Source organism: Lissotriton vulgaris, chromosome 8 (assembly GCF_964263255.1).
Source record: "Lissotriton vulgaris chromosome 8, aLisVul1.2, whole genome shotgun sequence".
NCBI lineage: Eukaryota > Metazoa > Chordata > Amphibia > Caudata > Salamandridae > Lissotriton > Lissotriton vulgaris.
Window position 1 is genome coordinate 715,848,263 of NC_141696.1, and position 24,899 is coordinate 715,873,161.

Sequence of the window (24,899 nt, forward strand, 5' to 3'; positions counted from 1 at the left end):
CACTCATTTCAGGTGTCATGCCAGTTTTACGCAGTAGCCGCAAGGCTGCCTCAAACTGACTTCTAAGACCACCCCCCATTCTCAAATACAGTGTCTGGCAGTGAAACTCTAAACCAATACCCCTATAACAGATAAAACAGCTCTGTGCTGCACAGGGACGACTCCTCCATTAGAACTAAAATGCCCCACTGGATGAAAAATAAAATAGTAATAAAGGTAATTTATAACCATTTTATTTTTCATCATCTTGTTCCGAACCGAGTGTCAAGGCGGGGCCTGCTGAGTGACAGCAGCAGGGAGGAGTAATGGGCTGCATGCGCACTAGTTTAAAGTGGATATGTCTCTTTGGTCAGCTGTCTTGCGAATGCCAGTCAGACATGCACACTTTAAACCTCTCAACTCAGCTGTCTTAGACAGCTGGGTTGAGAGCAAGCACAGAACTCCAGTGCACTCCGGAGTGTCAAGAGAGGCCGCTCCCTCCAATCCTGATGCTTCTCTCATGCTGGTTCACAGCATTAGAGCAGCACCAGGATTGGTTGAGGGTGTTGGCTGGGGTCCGCGCTGGAGTCTCAATGAGAGAAAAGGACCAGAGAAAGGAGGACGTGGCTGCTGTATCCGAGGTAAGTGGCTTTTTATATTAATATGTAGCGCTTACATGCACCCACCGACTACTCATTTGCCTGCCTCACCACTCTTGGAGTAGCCAGCCGCCACTGGTGCTGTATCTGAGAAATGCCACATGGACATAGAAAAGACCTGAAATAGTCACCAGGGACATATATGTCTAAACCCCAACCACATGCAAAATCCTCCCAATACACCACAGAAACAGCTTTCTGACTCATGTAAGTCAAACACCTGCCCTCTGAACTATGGTTCTTCATTTTAGGATGAAGCACCTCAGCGAACCACTAACAAGACTCCAACATTAAGACAGAAAACTATCCTAAAAGATACAAATATCTTGTAGGCTCTAACACCAAGGCATACATTTGCATGCAATAAAAAAATGTGGAATTAATCATGTGTATAGGAGACGATTGCGGAACACAAGAGATTACTGAATTGGCCACTGAGGTGGACGGAAAGAGACCTGATTGGGTGGGGACTGGGTTAGCATAAGGACGATACAGGAGCATAGATGTGGATGCCCGTAGCACTGTCAACGCAACTGATACAGTACCTCTGTGAGTACCAGAAGGTGTTATAAAAGGGCACTTTGAAAATTAAATGTACGCTTCTTGACATGTGCTACAAGTAAAGAACTCATGGTATATCAATCAATCAGCATTTGTAGAGCGCGGCACTGTCACCGATGCGGGTATCTGGGCACTGGGGTGCAAGGTCTCTGTTGAAATGCCAAGTCTTGAGGAAATGGCGAGAAGAGGGAAGAAACGAGCAGAAAAAGGCAAAACAGGGCATTGAAACGAGCGAGAAGAAAAGGCAAAACAGAGGGCGGAAAACGAGTAGAAAAGGCAACACGGAGGGCAGAAAACGAGCTGAAAAGGCTAAACAGAGCAGAAGAGGTCAAAACAGAAAGCAGAAAACTAGCAGAATGCCGCTGACCGCTCGACACGCAGGGGAGCATGGGCGGGACAGCGCCCTAGTCCCACACGACGGGCGAGCAGAGCCCTTAGCGCGGCACCCCTCCCTGAGCCGACATCCTTACGCAAGCAGCCAATAGGGAGGGCTCACCTGGGAGATGGGGGCGTTCCTTATGGTATATAGCGGCGCAGCAACTGGGCTCGGCCTCTCTTTCCCGCCAGGATTCCCTTAGGCTCTGCGCTGATCGTGCGTCGTGTTACCTCGTCGGTGATTGCAAGATCACGCTTGGAACACGTCGCAAGGATTAGCAGCTACATAGGAGAAAGGAGTAGATCAGCAGATTGCGCTCAGGAACGCGTACAAGGATTGGCAGCGGCATAGGATTGAACAGATATCAGCAGGAACCCGGAAGGGTAGAAGCCATTGCAATGAGCACCCGCGGCGCCGCGTTGCCACAAGATGGGCTGTGGGCAGAATTTCTGGCAGTCGCGCAGACTAAAGGGCCCGCATGGGCACAGGGTTTCATCGAGGCGCGTAGGCTAGAGGAGGCCGGCCGACCTGGGGCCCCCGAGGACGCTCCGGAGAGGGGACGCGAAGGTCCACGCGCAAGCGGAAGCTCACCCGGAAGGAATTCCCGGCCGTGCCAGCACGAAACAACCATCCGGTGTCGCCACCCCCCGCCGTGACGCCCTTGGAAATACCTGCAATACCTGCCGTAGTGCACGAGTCAGCGGCGGGAATAACAGACTTGGCCTAAATGGGTAAGACAATGGACGATATGATGGGCTTAATGGCATTGTTTCAAAAACGTTTAGACGCCATGGCAGCAGCACAAGTAAGGCTGGCCCCCCCTCTCGGGCTGACAACAGCTGATCCAGTGATGCAAGTATGGGCTCAGCAGGGATCTAGTTTGGGGTCACACGGCCCCGGGAGTTAAACGGCCGCTTTGCGAATGTCCGCAGTTGTGGGGTCAATGCCAGCTGCGCCGCCATTGCCAGCGGGGCCACCATTGCCAGCTGGACCACCAGTGCTGCCGCCTGCCACCCCCGTCACCCCTCAGAGTGTTACACCCGTCATCCCTCAGAGTGTTGCCCCCATTACCCCTCAAAGTGTCGCCCCCATTATCCATCAAGGTGTCACCCGCCTCATTCCGCAGATTGCCGGTCAAGCGCCCGCCGTAGACAGTGCGGCGACGAGCGCGGCGAATGGTACGATTAATGGCGGGGTTGGCTCAGTGGGGCTGGTTCAACCTGTGCTGGGTGGGGCCGCCTCGGCACAAGTGGTGGCGTTACAACCGGCCGGCCCGGGCAGACCTGGCATGAAGTCAAAAGGCGGATGCTCCCTGGCCAGACAGGTACCTCAAGCTGCCAAAGAAGGTATATGGAGGAGGGAATATATTGACATTTTGACACTGTTAATGCATGACAAAGGAGGTGCAGACACGAGGAGGATGGGGAAGAAAGAGGAGGACAACAAGGTTAGATATCAGCGTTGGCCCGAGAAGACAATAGAGAACTGGACCGAGGCGTTTAACATACTAGCAGCAATCATAGTGCAGAAGGACCCAGAGCAGAGTGAGGCTCTGATGGAATACGCCAACTCCATCCAGCAAGGGACAAGGGAGTCCGGAGGGATGGGCTGGTTCTGGTACGACCAAGAATTTAGGAAAACCATGGCTGGCTGCCCTGACATAGGGTGGGATCATACGGATATCCAGCTCTGGTTTAAACATATGTGCAGGACAGGAAATAATAAGAGGGCAGGGGTGTGGAATTTTATAAAATATCTTCTTGTCCAAAGGACAAAATGTTTAAGAAATCTTCTTGTCCTGTAAAAAAATCAACTTGTCCCATTTGGTACCAAACAATGAAGTTTCAATGTATGACCGCATTCTCATGTAAGAGCTTGGATAGCAGCCTTTCTGATTATGCCAGGGCTCATTTTACAATATTATTAGAGACAACGATCCCTAACATGGGAAATATAAGAACATATCCACAAAACTGCAATCGGCGTTTGGTGTTCTATTGTCCCAATGGAACTTTTTTCATGTATTTACTTCCATACTAATATAATAAAGAGAGAGAACCCAAACCTTTGAGGCGGGTAATCTCAGGAACCACAGTGCCAATCAAAACACCCAATACAGCATTGGAAATGTCAGGGTAGGCTGATGGACATAGGGTATATACCAGCAAAACATATACTTTAGAAGGGCAAAGTACGTTGTTTGACAAAGTAGTCCCTTGGAAGTAGCCCCCTCAATTTTTTTAAAGTAGTTTTACGTTGATTTGCCTTTATTTTGTTTTTAAAATATTGACATGCACCAAAGCTGATGTATTAAATGATTCCTTAGTGCAATGGTAGTTAATGTTTTCAAACTCTACATTGTAGCTTTCTGCACACTACAACCATTTTTAAGTTGCAAATATTTTGCTCTCTTAATCCCTTTTTCAAGGAGCACATTGTTTGGGGTACATTGTCCGTTTTCAAAATAAAATCTCCAATATTGCTTCCATTCTTCTTTATACACTTGCACATTATAAAGGAGTCTTCTGGAAGCTATACACATAGCCACAACTTGTAAATGTTGCAGACAATGCACACTTGCTTTTATTGTATCCCCTGTCAGTAATGCAAGCTGAGATTCCTGCTGACTGTGTTTGAATATATCTGACTTGAATTCTCTGCTCGACCTAACTTTAATGCAATTGACCCATGAACATGTTACACAACTTTGTTTTAAACATTAGCATCCCGACAAGCCGAATAAACTGTGGGCGACCATACATCTAGCAAGCAAATGCAAATTTGTCACTATATTATTTCCCTGAGAAACTACCAATTTGTTTCAGAGTCGATGGGGGGATTTGAGGAAGCCAGCAAGAAAAATGCATCCGTTAGAAAACCCCGAAGACAGGCCATTGAAAAAATATTAAGGTACTATGGTTACAGCAGGCACTGACTTGTCATTGAAGATGTTAAGAAGAAAGGTCATGCCTTCCACAGCAATTTACTTAGTTGCCTCTCCAAGTCATACCATGCAGACTTCATGCAAAGTAAAGCTCAAACTCCACACAGCTAATGTTCTGCATAGCTCCTGCACAACCCACGGGCATGACACACCTCATCTCTAGAACAACTTGTATCCTCTGTAGTGCAGCTCATACACTTTACACCTTCTATTTAACAATTCCCTCATGCACTATCCCTTACCCTTACATGAATGATGCACAGCACTGTTCATACCTATTTTACAGCTCATGTCCTGCACAGGTCACTGTAAAGATAATATGCAGTGTAGCTCAGGTACCATGTGGATCACATGTAAGACATAGTTGAGCCTTGCATTACCATTGTTCCTAGCATCTTCAGTATAGTACACAAATCAAGGTATGCACAGCCCATGCTTGCACAGCTTATTCCATTTTGACAGGTAGTATCCTCTACGTGCTGAGGGATGCGAAGATGGGGTTCTTATTAAAAAAAGGAGATTATGGTGTGTGATTTAGTCATACTCTGCTACTAAGTAAAAGGAACAGCCCTTTGATGGTTTTATTCAAGGGAGTAGCCAGAAAGTTAAAATACCCCCCACTTTGACCAATGCTCTGACAGCACCAAGTAAGTGATGTGAGCTCATACCTCCTTAAAACTCCTTTGTCACTTCCATCCAAGCATCTGTCTGCTCATGTCCACCATTTCACCTTTACATTCAGTCATTCATTCTATCATTCATTCTTTCTTCCCATTCAATCCATCAGCCATTCCATACATCTACCCATCTGTTCACCCATCCACTATCTATGCACGCACCCAGCCACTATCTATGCACGCATCCATCCACCCATGCATCCATCATTTGACTTACCCTTCAAACAATAACGCCTTTCAACCATCAATTGTTCCTTTTGCCATTCATTTATTCATCCATCCTCTCAGATTTTAATTTACTTTGCCATACATCCATCCTCTCAGATTTTCATTTACTTTGCTATACACCCATCCTTTCAGATTTTATATTACTAGAAATCCTTTTATCCATTCCAACTTTTATTTACTCTGCCATCATTTTATCCACTGATCGATCGATCCGTCTATCGTTTCACACACCCATCCACCCTTTCACCCACTCATCCATCCTTTCACCCAACCATCCATTCATCCTTTTATCCACTCGTCCATCCATCCTTTCATCCACCCATACATTCGCCCACTCATCTATCCTTTGCCCCTCTTCCATCCTTCTCTCCCTTTTCTAGCAACCCATCTTCTATTTTCTTTTAGTTAATCATCTCTTATCTGCCAAGTTGTAGATGAGAGGCCCATAAAAAACTCACCTCTGCTGTAGCTGCTATAGGGAGGGGTTCACTATGCCCCAGGTTTTATTGGTGGGGGGCCCTTAATCAGTAGTTTTAGCTTTAGAACCGCACGAGCTTTCAATTCACTAAAACATTAAAAAGTGTTGTCAAAATCCTATAAAATAATGCATCCTTGGTCACAAACACACGCACAAATAGGGTTAGAGTGGTATTTTATCAGAGTTCAGTCCACTAGGTAAGAGAGGCAGCAACAGCGTGTTAAAAATATAAATATAAATGCTTAAGTTGCATTTGTAAAGATGAATTTTCCATAAACTTAATGTTAGAATATTGTGCAAGGCCCTACATCAAAAAGTGGATTTTGACAACACTTTTTTGATGTGGGGCTGGGCACAATATTTTGTTGCCCGTCATAGTTTACAGAAAATTCAACTTTACAAATGCAACTTTATCATTTATATGTTACTACGCTTTTGCGGCCTCTTACCTTGTGGGCTGAGAATGATCTGATAATAGCTCCGATCACAGTAATAGCCACAGTGTTGGGGAGCAGCCGTGATCTCGGCAGCTGGTGGTGATAGGCCGTGTGCTTTACACCAAAGGCACAAGGGCAATGACCTCTGAATGATGGGGCCACGAGGCAGGTTTTGGGGAGTGCATAGACTTGGAAACACAGGATTATTGTGAAATGAAGTACTTGTGCATTCTGCTTACAAGCAACGGTGACTGGCCTAAATGCTTTCAGCGTGCAGTTGTGAGTTACAGCCTGCACTCTGAATGAAACCGTGTAAGCAGAGTTTTTTTTTTCCTTTTCCAAAAGCGTATGGCAGGCCTGCCCCGCAACGTTCAAAGAGATGTCAGTGCGTGCCTTGCGCTGTAAGCAGAAAGGAGGGAAGCACTTCTGGGTATTGTCAGTGAATCAAAGGATTATTAAATCGTAGAAAGTTATGCCAATAAACGCAGCACGCATTTGGAAGCAGGTTAGAAGGATTTTGCAAGTTCTTTTCTGGGAAAGGTTTCTGCTGCAGGAAGTGGAGCCTACTTGTCCGACGGACAATAAAAACATAATTACTTGTTGTCCCTGTCAGCAAACAAGATGTTCTGGGCGTCGGGCGATATGAATTCCCCACCCCTGGAGGGACACTTTTTATAATGCACAAGGCGAACTTGACACTAAGAAGTGGGAACAGGACCAGAAGTGGGAACAGTTCCCGAGGCGTTCTTTCCAACAGCCCTTTCGGGGGGGCGGGGGAGGGGCCAGGGATCCGGACCGAGACGTTTTAACTCAGGAACCTGCAGAATGTTCAATAATGAGACATGTACCTGGGGTAGAGCGTGTAAGTTTGCCCATGAGTGTAGCAAATGCGGTGCCCAACACGCTGCAATCGCTTGTACCAACGGCCAAACCCCCCCCCCCCCCCCCCCCCACCCCCCCCCTCCACACCACAGGGAGCGGACGGAGCACGACAATAGGTTACCTTCACAGCATAGAGAACGGACGGAGCACACCAATAAGACAGGCAATAGGTTACCTTCACAGCATAGAGAACGGACGGAGCGCACCAATAAGACAGGGGGATGCAAAGGCCCATATCCCATAGTGTTGCAGAGCATTTTACCATTACTCAGAGTGTATCCATTTGTAAGGGAGCGAATGCTATTGGTTGATGGTTTTGTGGACGGCTTTAGGATACCTTACAGAGGACCCCTGGGCTCCAGGGACGCTTTGAATCTCAAATCGGCCAGGGACTTACCACAGGTGGTCAGTGACAAGATCAGGAAGGAGGTTGATCTGGGGAGGGTGGCAGGGCCATTTCCTTCACCCCCTTTAGAGAATTTTTTAGTTTCTCCACTAGGAGTGGTCCCAAAAAAGCAGCACAGGGCATACCGCTTGATCCATCACCTATCCTACCCGGAGGGCAATTCAGTCAATCATTGGCTAGAGGAAGGGGCGTGTTCGGTCTCCTATTGCTCACTGGACATGGCCATAGACATGATTAGGAGGACGGGCAAGGGGGCGTGGTTAGCCAAGGCAGACATCGAATCAGCGTTCCGCCTCCTACCTGTTCACCCAGACAGTCAGCACTTGTTGGGTTTCAAGTGGGAGGGGGCATTCTTTTTTGATCGCTGCATGCCCATGGGCTGCGCAGTCTCGTGCGCCTACTTCTAGGCATTCAGTTCCTTCCTCCAGTGGGCCCTCACGGCCAAGCATGGTATTTCCCAAGTCACCCACTACCTAGACGATTTCCTGTTTTTTGGCAAGGATGGCTCCCAGGAATGCTCAGAGGCCCTGCAAGCCTTTGAAGAGCTGACGGAGCATTTAGGTGTTCCCTTAGCCCCTGGAAAAACTGAAGGGCCTGCACAGATACTGACTTTTCTGGGCATAGAACTTGATACCATTAGAGGGGAATCCAGACTCCCAGCTGACAAGGTTCGCGACCTGAGGCAGGATATTAGTTCAATGGTTGGGAGGAGTAAGGCAACACTTGAGGTGGTCCAGAGTCTGTTGGGCAAATTGAACTTTGCAGCGCGTGTCATACCGGCAGGTAAGGTGTTTTCCCGCAGGCTGGCAAAGGGTACGGCCGGCATGGAAAAGAAGCATCACTTAGTGCGCCTGGGTCCGGGGTTGAAAGCAGACCTACAGATCTGGGATGAATTTTTGAGGAATTTCAATGGCACCGTGATATGGAGGGCTCCCTGGGAAAGCAGCCAAGGCCTTTGTCTGTTTTCAGACGCATCCGGTAGAGAAGGTTTTGGGGTGATCTTTGGAGAAGAGTGGTGCGCCATGAAGTGGCCTGACGCTTGGCGCAAGAAAGGAGTGACTGCTAATATAACAGTCCTGGAGCTGTTCCCCATTGTGGTTGTACTGCATTTATGGCCAGAGGGATTGGGCAACAAGAAAGTGGTGTTCTGGTCGGACAACTTGGCCGTGGTCCAAGCCATCAACGGTCTGACTGCCAACTGCTCGTTAGTCTTAAGCTTGCAGAGGGAATTAGTCAGGGCTGGGTTACGGAATAACATCGAGTTCAGGTCTAGGCATATCGAAGGTGTTAAGAATGTGGTAGCTGACGCTCTCTCTCGCTTTCAGTTGCCATGATTCCGAGAGGCCTGGCCGCAGGCAAGGGAGGCGATGACACCATTCCCAGCAACATTATGGCGACTCCTTCAGTGGGGGAGCGGTTGAAGAGGATGGGACAACGTTCTCTGGCCCAGGCCACCAGAAGAAGATATGCGGCCCAGCTGACCACTTTCCGTGCAGTAACCTTGTCCCTGGGAGCAGCGGCCCTAAGTCCCATAGAACAGGTGGAGACTTTCGTGGTATGGGCAAGAGAGACTGGCAAGGCACATTCCTGGGTGTGCGGCCACCTGGCGGCACTCAAACATGAGACCCAATTAAATGGAGAAGAGGACCCCACGAGTGCATTCAAGATTAGGGCAGCAGTGAAGGGATGGGCTAGGGATGAAGTCAGGTTCCCCGACAGAAGGGCAGGAATTGAGTTCCCCGCTCTTCAGTGCATGTTGGATGTGGTGCCGTCCGTCACAAATTCAGCGTTCGAAGCTCACCTTTTCTCGACAGCCTTCTGCTTAGCGTTCTTTGGCGCCTTTAGGGCTAGCGAGCTAGTGGCCAAATCTAAATCAGATAGATCGGGGAGAGCCTTGGATATGATGGATGTTTGTGCCAGGGATTCCCTAGTACTGTGGTTACGTAAATCCAAAATGGATCAGGTAGGGAAGGGAGAGTCCATCACGTTACAGGCGCTAGAGGACTCCAGATATTGCCCGGTCGCCACGGTTAGGGATTACCTGAAGATCAGGCCACTGCTGGCAGGTAACTTCCTAATACATGCCGACGGCTCACCACTTACTAAATTCCAGTTGGAGCGAGTAATGGCCACAGTGTTGGCTAAGGCAGGTTTGTCAGCTACAGGTCAGAAATTCTCCAGTCACTCATTTAGGATAGGGGCAGCTACCGCCGCATTCAGGGCTGGGCTAGGCGAGGAAGGTGTCAAGAGGGTGGGGAGGTGGTCATCCTCTTGCTATCAGCGATACATTCGCCCTTGAATACTTCTGGCCGCAATGAGGGCCATGCGATTGTTACATGTGACATATGTGAAAGAAAAGCCATACTTGGAGCGATAGGTCATTGTATTTAGGGCATGTCGGATCAAGAGTGGCAACGTACATGTAGAAAATTTGTAGTGTTATGTTATGAAGGATCACGTTTTTTCGAGTGGAGTGCAGTGTTCACTTATAAATAAAGCATTAATGTACAGCGTGGTCTTCTCCCTTTGTTAGTGTAACTCAACGGTGTCTTGTTTCTTGCAGCTGATTGTTGCGTGTGGGTGATGGGCCATTCTTACATTCCCAGGCTGGAGCAGTGGGCGATATCCAGAAGATGGGATCTGGCTTTAGCAAAGACACAAATTCTATGGTTGGGTTTCCCTGGAATGAGATGGGGTCAGCTGAGGCGCAAGCTTGAACAATGTCTAGCAGCACGGGGCGGTCCTCCCAACATCCTCATTATCCATCTGGGAGGGAATGATCTGGTCACAGTGGGGAGGAGGGCACTAATTGAAACAATGCAGAGGGATGTGTCGGCAATAACTAACCAATTAGGAGCCACTGAGTTAATATGGTCAGAAATTGTCCCTCGCAAGGCCTGGGGTGGTGCACGATCAGTTGTTGCAATAGAACAATCCCGCAGGACGGTCAACAGGTCCATGCAGAAATTTATGGAGAGGAGGGGCCTGGGGTTCATTAGGCATGCACTGATACAAGAAAGAACTGAAGGATATTACGAGAGCGACGGGGTGCACTTGTCTGGGCTGGGTATGGATGTCTTTCTCCTAGACGTACAGGAGGCTCTGTCAGCAGCAAGTTGCAAGTAACTGGGTAGGTGGGGGGCTCTGTCATCGACGTGGGCCTCCTCCAGAGCTGTGGCGGAGTACAGGGCGATCTGGAAGCAGATGGACAGTAAGGGTACCTCTGCGGCAGAAGGATACAGTCTAGATACCTCTGCCTGGCACAGTAAGGGTGCCTGAGCCAAGAACCTGGAGCCGAAGGAGGTTCCAGGAAACAGCGTTGGCGCTCCGTTCGTCTTTCGGGCGGTCGGGGGGCCTGAACCGACCATTGGTGTGCCTCATCGCTCCGCCCTGACATGGGTGGCGGGAGTATAACGAAATGGTAATTTACTGCACCGTCAGAGCATCGTCTCGCCGTGCAAGATGGCTCCTTAGGCATGCGGGTCAGCGAGGGGCTGCCGAATTGGATCGCCTGTAAGATGACCCACCTTAACAGCTACCGCGACACGCAGGGGAGCATGGGCGGGATAGCGCCCTAGTCCCACACGACGGGCGAGCAGAGTCCTTAGCGCGGCACCCCTCCCTGAGCCGACCTCCTTACGCAAGCAGCCAATAGGGAGGGCTCACCTGGGAGATGGGGGCGTTCCTTATGGTATATAGCGGCGCAGCAACTGGGCTCGGCCTCTCTTTCCCACCAGGATTCCCTTAGGCTCTGCGCTGATCCCACCCGGAACCCTGACCCAGCTGCAGAGCGGCGGAGTAAAAGTTGTGAATTTTTAATGGTCATGTTTTGTGTTGCAGGCGGAGTCACAGGGCGATCTGGAAGCAGATGGACAGTAAGGGTACCTCTGCGGCAGAAGGATACAGTCTAGATAACTCTGCCTGGCACAGTAAGGGTGCCTGAGCCAAGAACCTGGAGCCGAAGGAGGTTCCAGGAAACAGCGTTGGCGCCCCGTTAGTCCTTCGGGCGGTCGGGGGGCCTGAACCTGACCCGAGGGGGTGTGCCTCATCGCTCCGCCCTGACAGGGGGGGGCGGGAGTATAACGAAATGGTAATTTACTGCACCGTCAGAGCATCGTCTCGCCGTGCAAGATGGCTCCTTAGGCATGCGGGTCAGCGAGGGGCTGCCGCATTGGATCGCCTGTAAGATGACCCACCTTAACAGCTACCTGTGTTGTACGAAATAAACCTGCAGCACTGCTTTCCCACAAATATGTCTCATGAGTTTCCTTTGGTATGTAAGTGGATAATGTGCATTGCGGGGCAAGCGCTGGCGGTGTGGGCACTAGGCAAAACGGAGGGCAGAAAAACGAGCAGAAAAGCAAAACAGAGGGCAGAAAGGCAAAACAGAGCAAGAAACAAGCAGAGATGGAACAAACAGAGGACAGCTGGTAGACAGGCAGCAGACGATAGCTGACTGCAGGCAAACTGGACAGGAGAACTGATGCAGTGGGAGCTGACAAAAACCTGCATATCATATGCAGTGTTTAAAATACTGCCTTACCTACTATATCAGTGCCTGGGTATAAATGTGAGAAATGTGCTGACGTCCAGTGGGAGTACCTTGCATTCCATGTTTCAAATGATTAAAAAAACAAAATAAAGTTCATACAAAAGAAATATTATGTGTTTGCGTCCATTAGCACAGCTGCTCTGATAGAAGCACACAATGAGCCCCGTCCCGATTAAAGCCTGCTTAACCCCTTCGATGCTCACGACGAGCTCAGCTCGTCATGAGGCACGGTTGAGCTGTGCTCATGACGAGCTGAGCTCGTCATGAACAGTGGTAAATCAGGGAATGCAGCACAGGAGGAAAATATCTCAAGCACCCAAGGTGTTAAGGAAATGATTGATAGTATAGGAGGTAGCAATCCGTTATAAGGCGTTCTCCCTGCTGCGGTTTCAGACAGGCTCTGTGGCGCAGCAGTAATTACCTGATCAATACTTCTGAATGTTCCCTCCTCGGGAAAAACCAAAATCAATCATAACACAAATTCTCAGTGACTGCAATGTAGCATAGGAAGCGCCAAATATTAAACTGCAACCGCGTTGTCTTTTTCAGACATCAGGAAACAGTAAGATGGCAAAACCAGAGGGCATTGATAACCACAAAAGGTACCAGCAGATTAGTGCCACATTTCTCTTTCACTCGTGCAATTTCTAAAAGCCCTTTGATTTAAGTCTCCTATTCTTTGAAACAATCACTTTTATTAGGGTGACCGCATTTAAAAAAAAAAGCATTAGCAAACCCAATAAATTTAGCCTTTTTGACCTACTGGCTTTGCCAATGCCTTTCTCTGATGCTGTGCCACATCACCAAAATACTGTGCAATATGGGCAAACAGAAAACATAACAAGCACTGGCATAGCCAACTGGTCTCGCCTTTGGGACCTTATAAGTGTTTAGCCATGCAGCGGTTCATGTTGTTGCACCAAGGAGATTGTGCTGGATAACTAAACACTTATAAGGTCCCAAAGGCGAGATCTATTGGCTATGCCAATGCTTGTTATTTCTTTACCAGATATATCGCAAGCGTTGTACAGGCAAAACTTAAAAAAAAGAAAAATCAGGATCACACAATTCCAAATTCTTAAAGAACTTTATTGGCACGAATTACGACCAGGACAGATTTCATAATGGTCTGGTTCACTCATAAAGTGGTGCATACCAGCCTTCAAAGCTATGTTAAAAATTAAAAACAAAGCAAGAAAATGTAAATGCATCCTGTTTCTTCGAATGTTAAATAATAGATGGCCACTTTGCCGGTGTTTTGGTCTTTCTGAATTAACAAATGGACGAAATTGGGAAAGAAAATATGGCATAAGGAGCCACTTGGCTTTCGATTTTTTTTTTGTATTATGCATTGTTTCATATACTAACATTGAACATCCAATGTTAACTGTATATTTATGTCAAAATGCCAGTTTATGAACTTCTAACATCTTGACACCCAGGTCATACACATAAGGATTACTGGGTCGTATGCATAGAATGGAGTTTCATTAGCTTTCTTCTTACTAATTAAATATGTTCCCAAGATACATAATGAAAAGTGATAAGTAACACCAAATTATGTGGAATTATACTAAGTGCAAATGCATTGTCGACAAATTGGATTTTGCAATATACTGCTGTGAGTTTCTATATTTCCTATACAATTGCCCCCCACTACCCTCCAAAGTCTTGTTTCTTTGTATGTCATGAACAATGTTTTTGAAAGGGCATAGTGTGCTTGCATTGTGGGCTGTGACGACGACAATCGAAACTCATTGGGACTAAATAAAGCATCTGAGTTTCTGTCAGTGGTTATTTTTTTAGGCTGGTGGGGGGAAGCAATAAGGGGGTGTAGTTGGGGGCAGACAACACGGGGATGAGGGGCAGACGCAACACAGGGTGTCTGTGGAAGCGGCAAAAGGGAGAGGGACAGAAGTAACACGGGAGCACGGGTGGAGACATCAAAATTGGAGAAACAGTAACATGAAGCTGGACACAGGGGCATGGGTGGAGAGATCAAAATTGGAGAAACAGTAACATGAAGTTGGTCACAGGGGCACGGGTGGAGAGAGAAAAATTGGAGAAACAGTAACATTAAGCTAGACACGGGCACAGGTGGAGAGATCAAAGCTTGAGAAACAGTAACATGAAGCTGGACACGGGGGCATGGGTGGAGAGATCAAAATTGGAGAAACAGTAACATGAAGCTGGACACAGGGGCATGGGTGGAGAGATCAAAATTGGAGAAACAGTAACATGAAGTTGGTCACAGGGGCACAGGTGGAGAGATGAAAATTGGAGAAACAGTAACATGAAGCTAGACACGGGGGCACGGGTGGAGAGATGAAAATTGGAGAAACAGTAACATGAAGCTGGACACTGGGGCACGGGTGGAGAGAGAAAAATTGGAGAAACAGTAACATTAAGCTAGACACGGGGGCACAGGTGGAGAGATCAAAGCTTGAGAAACAGTAACATGAAGCTGGACACGGGGGCATGGGTGGAGAGATCAAAATTGGAGAAACAGTAACATGAAGCTTGACACGGGGCATGGGTGAAGAGATCAAAATTGGAGAAACAATCACATGAAGTTGGAGTGGATAAGGCACATAGGAGAGAAAGAGGAACTATGAGTGGCGTGGGGAGGCAGTAAGAAAACATATGGATTGTCAGGGGGAGCAGGAGGTGAGCCCGCGAGTGGTGGGCACGCGCACTTGGGAGAGCAGTCTGCTCATTTTCAAGCACTGCACTCGTGCTTGTGGCGTGCCCCTGCTCGCTCCCGCAAGCTGGATGCCGCCACAAAATTGTTTGCCACTTGTTTTAGTACTGATGTTATCTTGTGGTAGCGCGAGGCCGTTTACTGCCTTTATAGTCACCTCACGCTACTCACGTACCATTACATTCCATTATATTCAGTTAGAATATTGTTTGAATTGGCAGTGTGTCAGTTGCTGCCACTTACCTGGAGATGTTGCATGTCCTCGGCTGCTGGGGACCTTTTGTCTGAACAAAGACATTTACAAATTGCTCTGTTGCCTACCAGCCTTCTTCAACGATCACATAGCGCTAAGCAAAAAGAGAAAAATAGTTTCCTAAAAGTGAGCAGTGGAAAGATAGTAAAAGAGAGGGTAAACAGGGGATTTACTGCAGGGAAGGGACAAACACAAGAAGGAAAAGCTGGTATAAGGATAGACATTGAATAAGAAGTAAGGAAATGAAAATGACAATAAAGTCAACTATTGTTTAACAATAGGCTTCTTGGTTAGCCGACAATAGGTCTTTTGCACCTAGACAGCTTACACTGGCTGGTAGGTTCGATCTAAAAATGAGATGGGGACACAACTTTATGACAATGCCTGGACTTTCATCCCTGCAGCCACCAATTAGGGGATTGGCGGTTGGCACAGGGTCCCGTCCAGGTGGACGCACACACTGAGGGGACAACACCCTCTTAAATGGCATAGGTGAGCTCAAAATATGTTCACTGAGGCAACAGCAACACTACCAATCCCATGAGCAATACAACAACCGTACACCACCAGGGGTTACAACCCCACTAAATGCCTAATAACACCTGTGACCATCATGCTCGTCTCAGTCTACTACATGAAAGCCCTGCCTCAGTCACATTCTACATTTGAAAAATATTGCCACTTGGTGTCTGCTTTATCCCCCTTGAAGGAACACAAAGCCAACACATTATCCACCATCCCTCTGTCCAAAGTATTATTGTGCTTTAGTGGATGACACAAAAACCCTACTTGACAATGCATTTGCAACCTCTGTGGCAGCCACATTTAAGAAATGAGGTGCTTAGAATGAGAAAGGAAACACACAGAAGGATAATGAAAACTGTGAAGTAAAGGTAACATCAAACATAGGATGAATTTGGGGACTCATAACAGCATGGTAATGTGTAAAGCCAATAGAAATCTCCTTGCAAGGGGGTGTGCAAGGAGGACAGTAGATTCTCAGAAAGATTAGCAACAGGGCAGGTGGAAACAACAACACAGGGAAATATTGGGAGAAGCACAGGGGCAAGTGGAACAGGGAGGGCGGTGAGAAGCACTCAGGGACAGAGAGCAACACTGAGTGCAGGAAGAGAGAACAGGTGCGAGACAGTTCGAAAACACATGTACTCTCATGGACTACCCAACACAAAAGAAAATGTAGTGCTTGAAAATTAAGCAGTGGAGGCCAAGCTGTCAACCAACCAAAGAGATGGCAAAGAGGTTAAGCTTCATGGGAGGGACAAACACAAGATTGGCAAGCTGGGAAACAAATAAGAACCAGGCAAATGAGAGTGACAGGAAAGCCAAACAATGGGTGGGCTCAAATCCCCTGTATGTCTTGGTAAGCCTGAATATGCCTCTTAACCCCTTCGATGCTATTGACGGAACCGTTCCGTCATGAGCGTCGGTTGGCCTGTGCTCATGATGGAACCGTTCCGTCATGAGCCCGTTGGCTCATTAGAACGTTCAGCACAGCGCAGAAATCTGCGCCGCGCTGATGTGGTTAACAGGTAGCAAATGTGCTATCTATTACGCTCGACAGAAAAAACAAAACAGGTGAGACATAGATGTAGGATTACAAACTGGCTACTGTGCATGGACATATAAGAATGAGTACAAAGCCATATAATTCTAAAACGTTCAGATTAGTAGGGATAAACATTTTAAAAACAAATGATCAATTTATGCAATCAAATCTTCTGACGGTATGTACGTGCCAGTCAAGCTATATAACTACCTAAAAATTGCAGTTTTTTCAAAGCTGTGAAAACGGTTATGATTTGAGGCCAAAATATTTATATAAATTAAAACTCATGACACTTTTACAGTGGGTAACATAGCACATCAAAGCCATTTGTTCCCTGGTGAGTCCGCCTGCTTCATAGAAAAGTAAAGGTTTCTAAAGCTGAATCATCAGAAGTAGAAATATTAGCAAAGTGAGGGTCCTGACTGCTGTGCTGCATGGATAGCCTGATACCGCACAGCCAATGTATTTTTAAAGAGACTAATTACTGAATTACTGAGGCAGTGGTAGGTGAAACAAGTGAGCATATGTACCTTTTAAATCTGGTATATGACGGCCAATGAACACTCTTCCCAAAAGCATAAACATGTATCTAAGGGGGCTTAGGTGTTGGGACATACTATTACAAAAACAGAACATCTAGTCACCTTAAATTATATGTGCACAATCTTTTATGGTCATTATGGGCTTTTCTGATGCTGCTTGAGATGTGTATGTCAGGTGTAATGGCTGAAATGGTTGGAGGAAGACCAAGAATGTTAGCAGATGAGGCACAGTTTAGCAGCCCCAACGGCCATTCATTAGGTCAAAGTGTACAGACAGCGCAGCTGTCTGGTTGATAAAGACATCTTGGTGATATCCAGAAAGCTTCCCTGGGAATGCATTCCTCTCACTGCTTACCATTGGATTTGTGGTTTGTAACTCACATTTGCTTGCTTTCTATTTGCTGGCTTTATTTGTTTTAGACTGTCCAGCATGTCTTTGACCCTTCCGTGGAGCATAGGCTGTTTACTGTATTCCTCCACGAGTGCTTGCTTTCTGTAAACAGGCCTTTAAATTTTTTTCTTATCTTGTCATATTTGCTGTGCATTCAAAGACAGAGATCACATGTTAGGCTGTGTCTTCGGATGGAGCTTGCTGTTTACTTTTCTTTCTCGGACTTCAAAGTGAGAGGATTTATCTGACAATTTAGGTGTGTGAAAGGAAAGGCTTTTTTTCTAGCACACAACACAATTTAAATACCTGTAAATAAACTGTGCAAATATTTCAGAATAAATCAGAATTGGAAAGCACAAATGAGGCACATTTTTTGCATTTCCAAGGTGTGGTGAAAATAAATATTTTAATATGATCAAAACAAATCAATACATATGATGCTGCCATTTCCAAATATGAACCTTTGTGGGCTGTATTGTTTTGCGAGTAAAACTGTATATCTGGAAATGTAATGATCATTTCAATTGAATATTTTGAAAATATGTTGCCTCTAATGACAGTGCACTACCACCCCATGCATGCTCGACTCTATGACACTCTAATCCACTCCACGCCGCTCTACTCCATGCCACTCCATTCTATGCCACTTTACTCTTTGGCACTCTACTCCACTCTCCACCACTCTATGCTACTCCACTCTACTCCATTCCATTCCACTCTTCTCAACTGTACTCTACCACACTTCACTCTATGACACTCTACTCCATTTCATTCTACACCATGCCACTCTACAACATTCTAAGCTACTTCACGGTAGACCATTCTACTCCTCTCTATGCCACTCCACTCTAAGACACTCTACAACATTATACACCACTTCACTTTAGGCCACTCTACTTCTACTTTATGCCACTCCACTCTACGGGGTGTGGAGGATGGGAAGTGGGAGAGAGAGAGAGAGAGAGAGAGAGAGAGAGAGAGAGAGACCTATACATCACTGTAAAATTAAAACCAAAAACATCAAATTGAAATAAAAAGAGACTCAAAGTTCTAAAAAAACTTTTGAATTAACAAAATCAATGTAGGTTAACAATATGTGTTTCCTTTGAAGTGCTTTATATTATTTTGTCAAGAGATAGGTAGTAAACAAATCTAACAGTTACTTACTTTCAAGTCCATACTTTCAAGTAATCAGTTTAAAGAATTACACATTCTTCTGCCCTTAAAAATGTTTGAGCACCCCAGAAACGTTATTTATTGTGTTCTATTGCATAAGGAGACTGTACAGTTTAAGTAGCTTGTGGAAAGATATGTACATGTTGTTTTTAAAGACTGTGCATCTCAGAAATGGTTTGAGGTTCTACCAGAAGATCTTTTAATTTCCCAATGATCTCACACCCGTAGGCAAAGAGCACTATTCTACAATTCCAAGTAGGAGTCTCCACTCACTTGCGTACAATAGTGCGGGGTCAACAGGTTAGGGCTAAATCTGCTCAGCTGACGGTAAAGAGACCTACATTACCGACCCCCCCCCCCAGAGAAATTAAAATGAACTAAATGATCCCACTCATGATAGGTTACCCTGATAAAATATATAATCATGCTGATCTAATTCTGTGCCCATGTGACAAACTGTCAAAACAAACTGATTTGCATTTAGTTTTATTTTGCAGGATATATGAGAAGGCGAGGAATGACTACCTAAAACCACTATTACAGAAAATGAATTTTAATCAATGCCGGGTGGCATTATATTTTTTAAAAAGTTTATCTGACCCCTTGACTTTTTTTTCGTTAGCTTCGTTCTTATGGGCCTGCATGAAAAAAAGAAAAAAGAGGGGGATAGCATTGGTCACTGGATAGAGCACTTAATAACTATTGTACACTAAATTGAGATCTGATAGGGTAATGGCCGGTTTTATATTTTGGATAATTCTTGAGTGTTGTTAAAATTTAAATATGGATGAAATGAATTATTTTATTGCCTAAATTGAAAATGAATATTGAAAATAGGCTTTTTATCATGTACTTTTATGATCATTTTATATCTGATCAAATAAAGGATTTGACTATGACTAACTAAATAAGGTCTCCCTCCCCCGCCCATGACTAAGGAAAGTAATTCTCACAGGCCTTGACATTTTTCGAAGGTCCGTGGACTCTGGGAAAATTGCGAACAAAGTCAGTACTTAATTTGAGCAAGTGGTTGCAGATGAGGCCATTGGCACTTATTTTTGGGGACCATCACTTACTTTTCAGCATCAGATATATCCCCTAAAGCAAGAGAAGGAAAACCCATAGATTGGAAAGACAAAGGAAGACAAAGGTGGAAAACCAGTCACAATGGGAGAAAACAGGAATATGCAAGAGTGAGATAAAGGCGCATGGATTGTCTAGTAGAATTAAAGAGGCAAAAAGTGGATTCTAGACTAGACACAGTCTTGGTATTAGGCAAACTGACGTTAAATTGCGGCTTCCGCGGACCTCTGAACATGAGCTTCAGGCACCGGCATTCTTTCTGTTTTTACAGATTTACCAGTAAATCAGGTTTCTCTCATGTACACGGCCTTTGGATGGTTCATATGTTCGTTCTAAATTCATAATTTTTCACTGTAAAACTATAGAAAAACTACTGTACTGTATTGTACCGAATTTGTAATAGAAAACAGAAGAAATCTAGCACTACATGCATGCCAAATAGCTTTTTTTGGTCAGGCTTGACTGTGTAGTGTCTATTTAGACCATTTGTGATCAACAGAGAAAAATACCTTTAAGAAGAACTTCTGAGAGACAGGATTTGTCCTGCCCTCAAATTGATTACTATAAGACCAGTGTGTTTTTCCACTTAATTATGAAAAGTTATGAAAAAGGCAGTAAGTCTGATATAATTATTGTGAAGGGAAGCTTATACAAAAGCCTATAGGTATAAGGGTGGACCCTTATTACACTGTGCTAAAGCCTGAAGAGCAGTATTGTGTTACAAGGGATCTCACAGACTACTGTAGTAGGCACGAGCTTTGGTATTGGTCACCACCCCGACAAAACCTGGGGGTTGAAGATTTTCATTTTGATAATCCTTGCTAACTATCTTAGAAAGAGTTGTAAATGTTTTTTTCTAAATGCAATTTTTGCATATTTATAATTTTATGATTATAAGCCTGATAGTTGCATTGTGGGAAAGCAATGCTGAAGGCCTGGATTGGTTACAGGCCTATGATAAAGCTAATAGGGGTGATTTGGTTCATTGAGATTAAGTTAAGTCAGATGTAATATGTCTCATCTGTCTGTAATGAAAGCTGAAGACAAACAAAGTATGCCTGATGTATTTATTGTGAAAAGCATATGTAAAAGCCAATAGGCCTTTAAGTTTGGATTAGAATTACACTGTGTTAAACCATATAGATAGCTATTATGGTACATGGAAACTCACAGTTTACTGCAGAAGGCCAGGACTGTGGTGTTTGAAAGCCCCTCTCACCAATCCCCGGGTAGAAGTTTATCAATGTGACAATCCCTCATAGGCTCTCTTAGAAGGGATTGTGTATTGTTTTGCCACCTTTGTGCACATATTTTTAATTTGATTACTGTATGCCTGATGATGTTTAATGTTAATACAGTGGAACTGAGTTAGATAAGGTAAATTCTATACACTTGAAAAAAGTTATGCAAGATGCCATAGTCTGACCTGTTTACTATGAAAAGTTACAAGAAAGTCTGTACGCCTGACATATTATTTTATTTAAAACATATGTTAAAGCGAGTAGGCCATTCAGGGGGAATTGTTATGGTACTAAGTTAGAGCCTGTAAACAGGCAGTGTGATACATGGAAACTTGCAGATCCCTCAGTAGTCAAGGATTCTGGGGTTGGTTACCCCCCACCTTTGACAAATCCTCCAGGTAGAAGAACTGCATTGTGATAATCCTTGCTAGTCCCTACTAGAAGGGACTGCATGTTTGTGTTGCCTACCAGACTCTTAATCCCCTTAGCTGCTGAGGCTTCTTGCCGCAGCCCTCATTGCTGAGCTATTTTTTTTTTTTATCTTTGGGGTATTTCGAGCTTAAAGCACTCATAGCATTTTTCCACAATAGGTATCCAAGCCAAATTTGTGCTGTTTTTTCACCACATGTTGGGGATTCTAAAGGTTCCCTTTGGTTGTGGATTCCTCTGGAGGGAACCAAGAAAATAGTCAAAATATAGCAACATTTTTTAGTTTATTTTCTTTAAAACAGAAAAGAAATGCTGAGCATGAAAACCTGTAGTTTATTTTATTAAAATGGCATCAACAAAAACTTTGCTGAGTTAAGATCGGCATTTCTCCAGCTTTTAGGAACAAGCGAGTTGTAAAAAAAAAATCTTTGTAAAAAACACACAACTTTTACATCTTCAGGGATCCACAAAATTCCGACCACCCAGCATTTCCACATATGTCACACAAGTCACACCAACCTGGACGCCCCGTAGGTGTCTAGTCTTTAGAAATATCTGGGTTTAAAAGTTTTCCTTTTTTGGCAGCCGAAGTTCATGCCAAAAAACAACAGCTACTCACATCACAAAAATGGGACAATTTTCATGGCAAAACTTGATGTCTTCATGTTGCGTTTTGGGGCCTACCTGGTCTGTGGGCAATAGGTTAGGGATGTTATGGGGTAGGGCACTGCCCTGTGCCTAAGTGGGCTGCTCTCACCACTTCTGTTGCAAAGCAAATCTTCCCTGGTGTCCAATGGACTTTCTGCCCCTCCACTGCCACCCCCATGAGCTAAACTGGAGGTAGGCTCCCCTAATCTTCCCTCCAGGGAAGGGGGTTAAAATGACTGGTGGGGCCATTATAGAATGGGGCACAGCCCAATGTTTAGGCGGGTCACCCCCCCCCCCCCCCCAAATGCTTCATTTTTACACCTGGTGTCTCATGGGCTTTATGCCCCCTGTGGGAAAGACTGTGGGTAAACCTCCACTAATCTGCTCCGCTGGGATAGTAGACAGCCCGCTGCAGCCATTATAGGCCGGGAACACATCCTATGTGGGTGGTCCACCCACCCCCTTCCTTTTTTAAACACGTTTTCCCTGATGTCTAGTGGCTTTCTGCTCCACTCCTGGCCTCCCCCCACCCAGGACAAGGGATCCAACCGCCTGCAAATATCTGGAAATTCTAGTGACTTTGGATATGACATCTGTATACAGACACTAAAGCTCATTTCCCAAGGGACAATCCATAATTCGTAGTAAACAAAGTCAGTTGTTCCTGTTAAAAGTGAACGCAGTGAAGTAAGGCAGATGCTTCCAGTTTCTTATGCTCAGACAACTAAGTAGATCTGATCCACATGCTGATTGTGTATCTTTTGGACTACTATTGTCACTTATTCACGGTTCTTAACAAGAAACTACTGACAAAACTTCTATCACCCTAAGACCAAGCAGTCAGACTAATCCTAGTGCCAGACATGTTATCCTGCCACTAAATGGCAAATCGCTCTGGACTTTCTTGACTCCATCTGCAACATGAAGACCCGTCTAGAACTGGTGCTGCTCTGCTGTGTTCATTCACATGCTTTCCAGATAGTATCTGAAAAAAGATCAGTTCCATATACCACTCTCTGGTTTGCCTTAGATCAGCTGCTACATTCTGCATCCATGAGCCTGGCAGCTGGAGGAATACCCCGTATTTATGTGGAGTCTCTTTCTGGGACCTGTAGCATGTCCCTATGTTCATGTGCATGTATTCCTGGCAAGTTGTGAAATAAGACACCTTCCATTTTCATTGAAGAAGGTCCTTCTTACTAGCTATTGCTGCCTGTCTACCTGGCTGCGCCCTTGTTCTGAGTAACTTTGATCATTTCCTTGTGCCAGCCTGGCTTTACTTGTCTCAGTGCCTCTTAGGCATACCTTCTCATGACTTGATCTCTGCATTCTTGTCAGCAATTTTTGCTCCTAATTCCTGTCATCCTGCTCATGATTTCTGCTCTTGGTTTTTACCTTGACTTCTTTTGATCTTTTTTGTCGTCGGATATACTTTAGCGTAAGCGTAGTTCCTTTCCTTAGTCTCTGGCTCTCTGAGCTTACTGCCACATTTTTCTGCATTCCACTTCATCGTTCTGTAGCTTGAATTCCAGTCATTTGTTTCCAAAAATGTTTCTGTCCCATCTCTAGTGTACTGTTTGGTGCAGTCTCATGACTTTGTAGAATTAGATCCAGGTTGGTCTCCATTGTTAGCAGATAATAATAAAAATACCTTAAAAAGTGTATAAAGGGCCTTTGGAGTCTTAACTCCATTGGTGTTCATATCAAACTAGGGACACTTTTACATTGAGTCCAACAGCCACTTTAAGCATGTCCAAGTGAGGACTCTACTGCGTGCCCGAGCAAGCTGCAGGCACTTATCTACTGGCCTTTACCAATGACACAGGGAGATCCCTTATCGTAGAAAAGTACATCTGTTACCTGCAGCTCCTGTGACCTCCACTTCATTGTTAGATGAGCCCAGTATATACCTTGTCGATACCATCAGGTTAAGTATTACATCCCGAATCGCCTGTCCATGCCTTGGGTCCGGACAGCCAGACTCAAATCAGATGTGTGCCTAACACAGGCACTGAAGTCCTTACAATTGCTCCAAACAGATGGAAACCTTCAAGCTGATGTGCATGCACCCTAAGATAAACAGGCACTAAACACTTAAAAAATTAACACACCACTGCAGACCTCAGGCAGCTGGATATACACAGCGTCATGACACCAGCACCATTCAGTTAGAAGTGATACATGGAAATCCTTAAGAACACAAGTTCGAAAAGCACAGAACAAACTTGGCTCTGACACTTCAAGACCACCATTCATTCCAGAAGGATATAAATATACACTCTCCGGAAAAACCTTCAAAGATTACAAAACATAACTAGAAATCAGCTACTAGTGGTGATAGTAAAATAACCCAAATATTGCCTTGTATTCAGGTTGTTTTTTGCTAATACTATGTCCCTCACTATCTTTTTTAAATTCTCATTTCACCCAATGACACACTGAATCAGCCTGTATTTATTTGTTGTATTAATGTTTCATGTTTCCAAGGAGAGGAGTTGCAAAGGTCTGGAACAACGCAGCTGGAGTACTCTTCCTCCCACTTACTTCGCTTTTCAGCGGAGACTGCCAAAATATGAGACTTTTTTTTGACCGGAAGGCTCTGTTCTTGTAAGTTCTGGAAATTTAAGCTCTAACCAAATAGGGGGGAGGGGGCATTTGTTTACTGCCCTAAGCACTACAGCAGAAATGT

The 24,899-nt window shown here is 45.3% G+C and overlaps 1 protein-coding gene across 2 annotated transcripts in view; it reads right to left on the reverse strand.

The window, feature by feature from the left end:
* Positions 1–24,899, reverse strand: part of SH3KBP1 (SH3 domain containing kinase binding protein 1) — a 1,359,457-nt gene that overhangs the window by 1,235,896 nt on the left and 98,662 nt on the right. Inside the window, exon 2 of one of the 2 annotated variants that reach the window (XM_086934589.1) lies at positions 15,124–15,227. The exons of the other annotated variant lie outside the window; for it this stretch is intronic. Coding sequence (XP_086790715.1) covers positions 15,124–15,178 — 55 coding nt within the window. The 5' untranslated portion in view covers positions 15,179–15,227. The remainder of the gene's footprint in view (positions 1–15,123; positions 15,228–24,899) is intronic. 2 annotated transcript variants of the gene reach the window in all.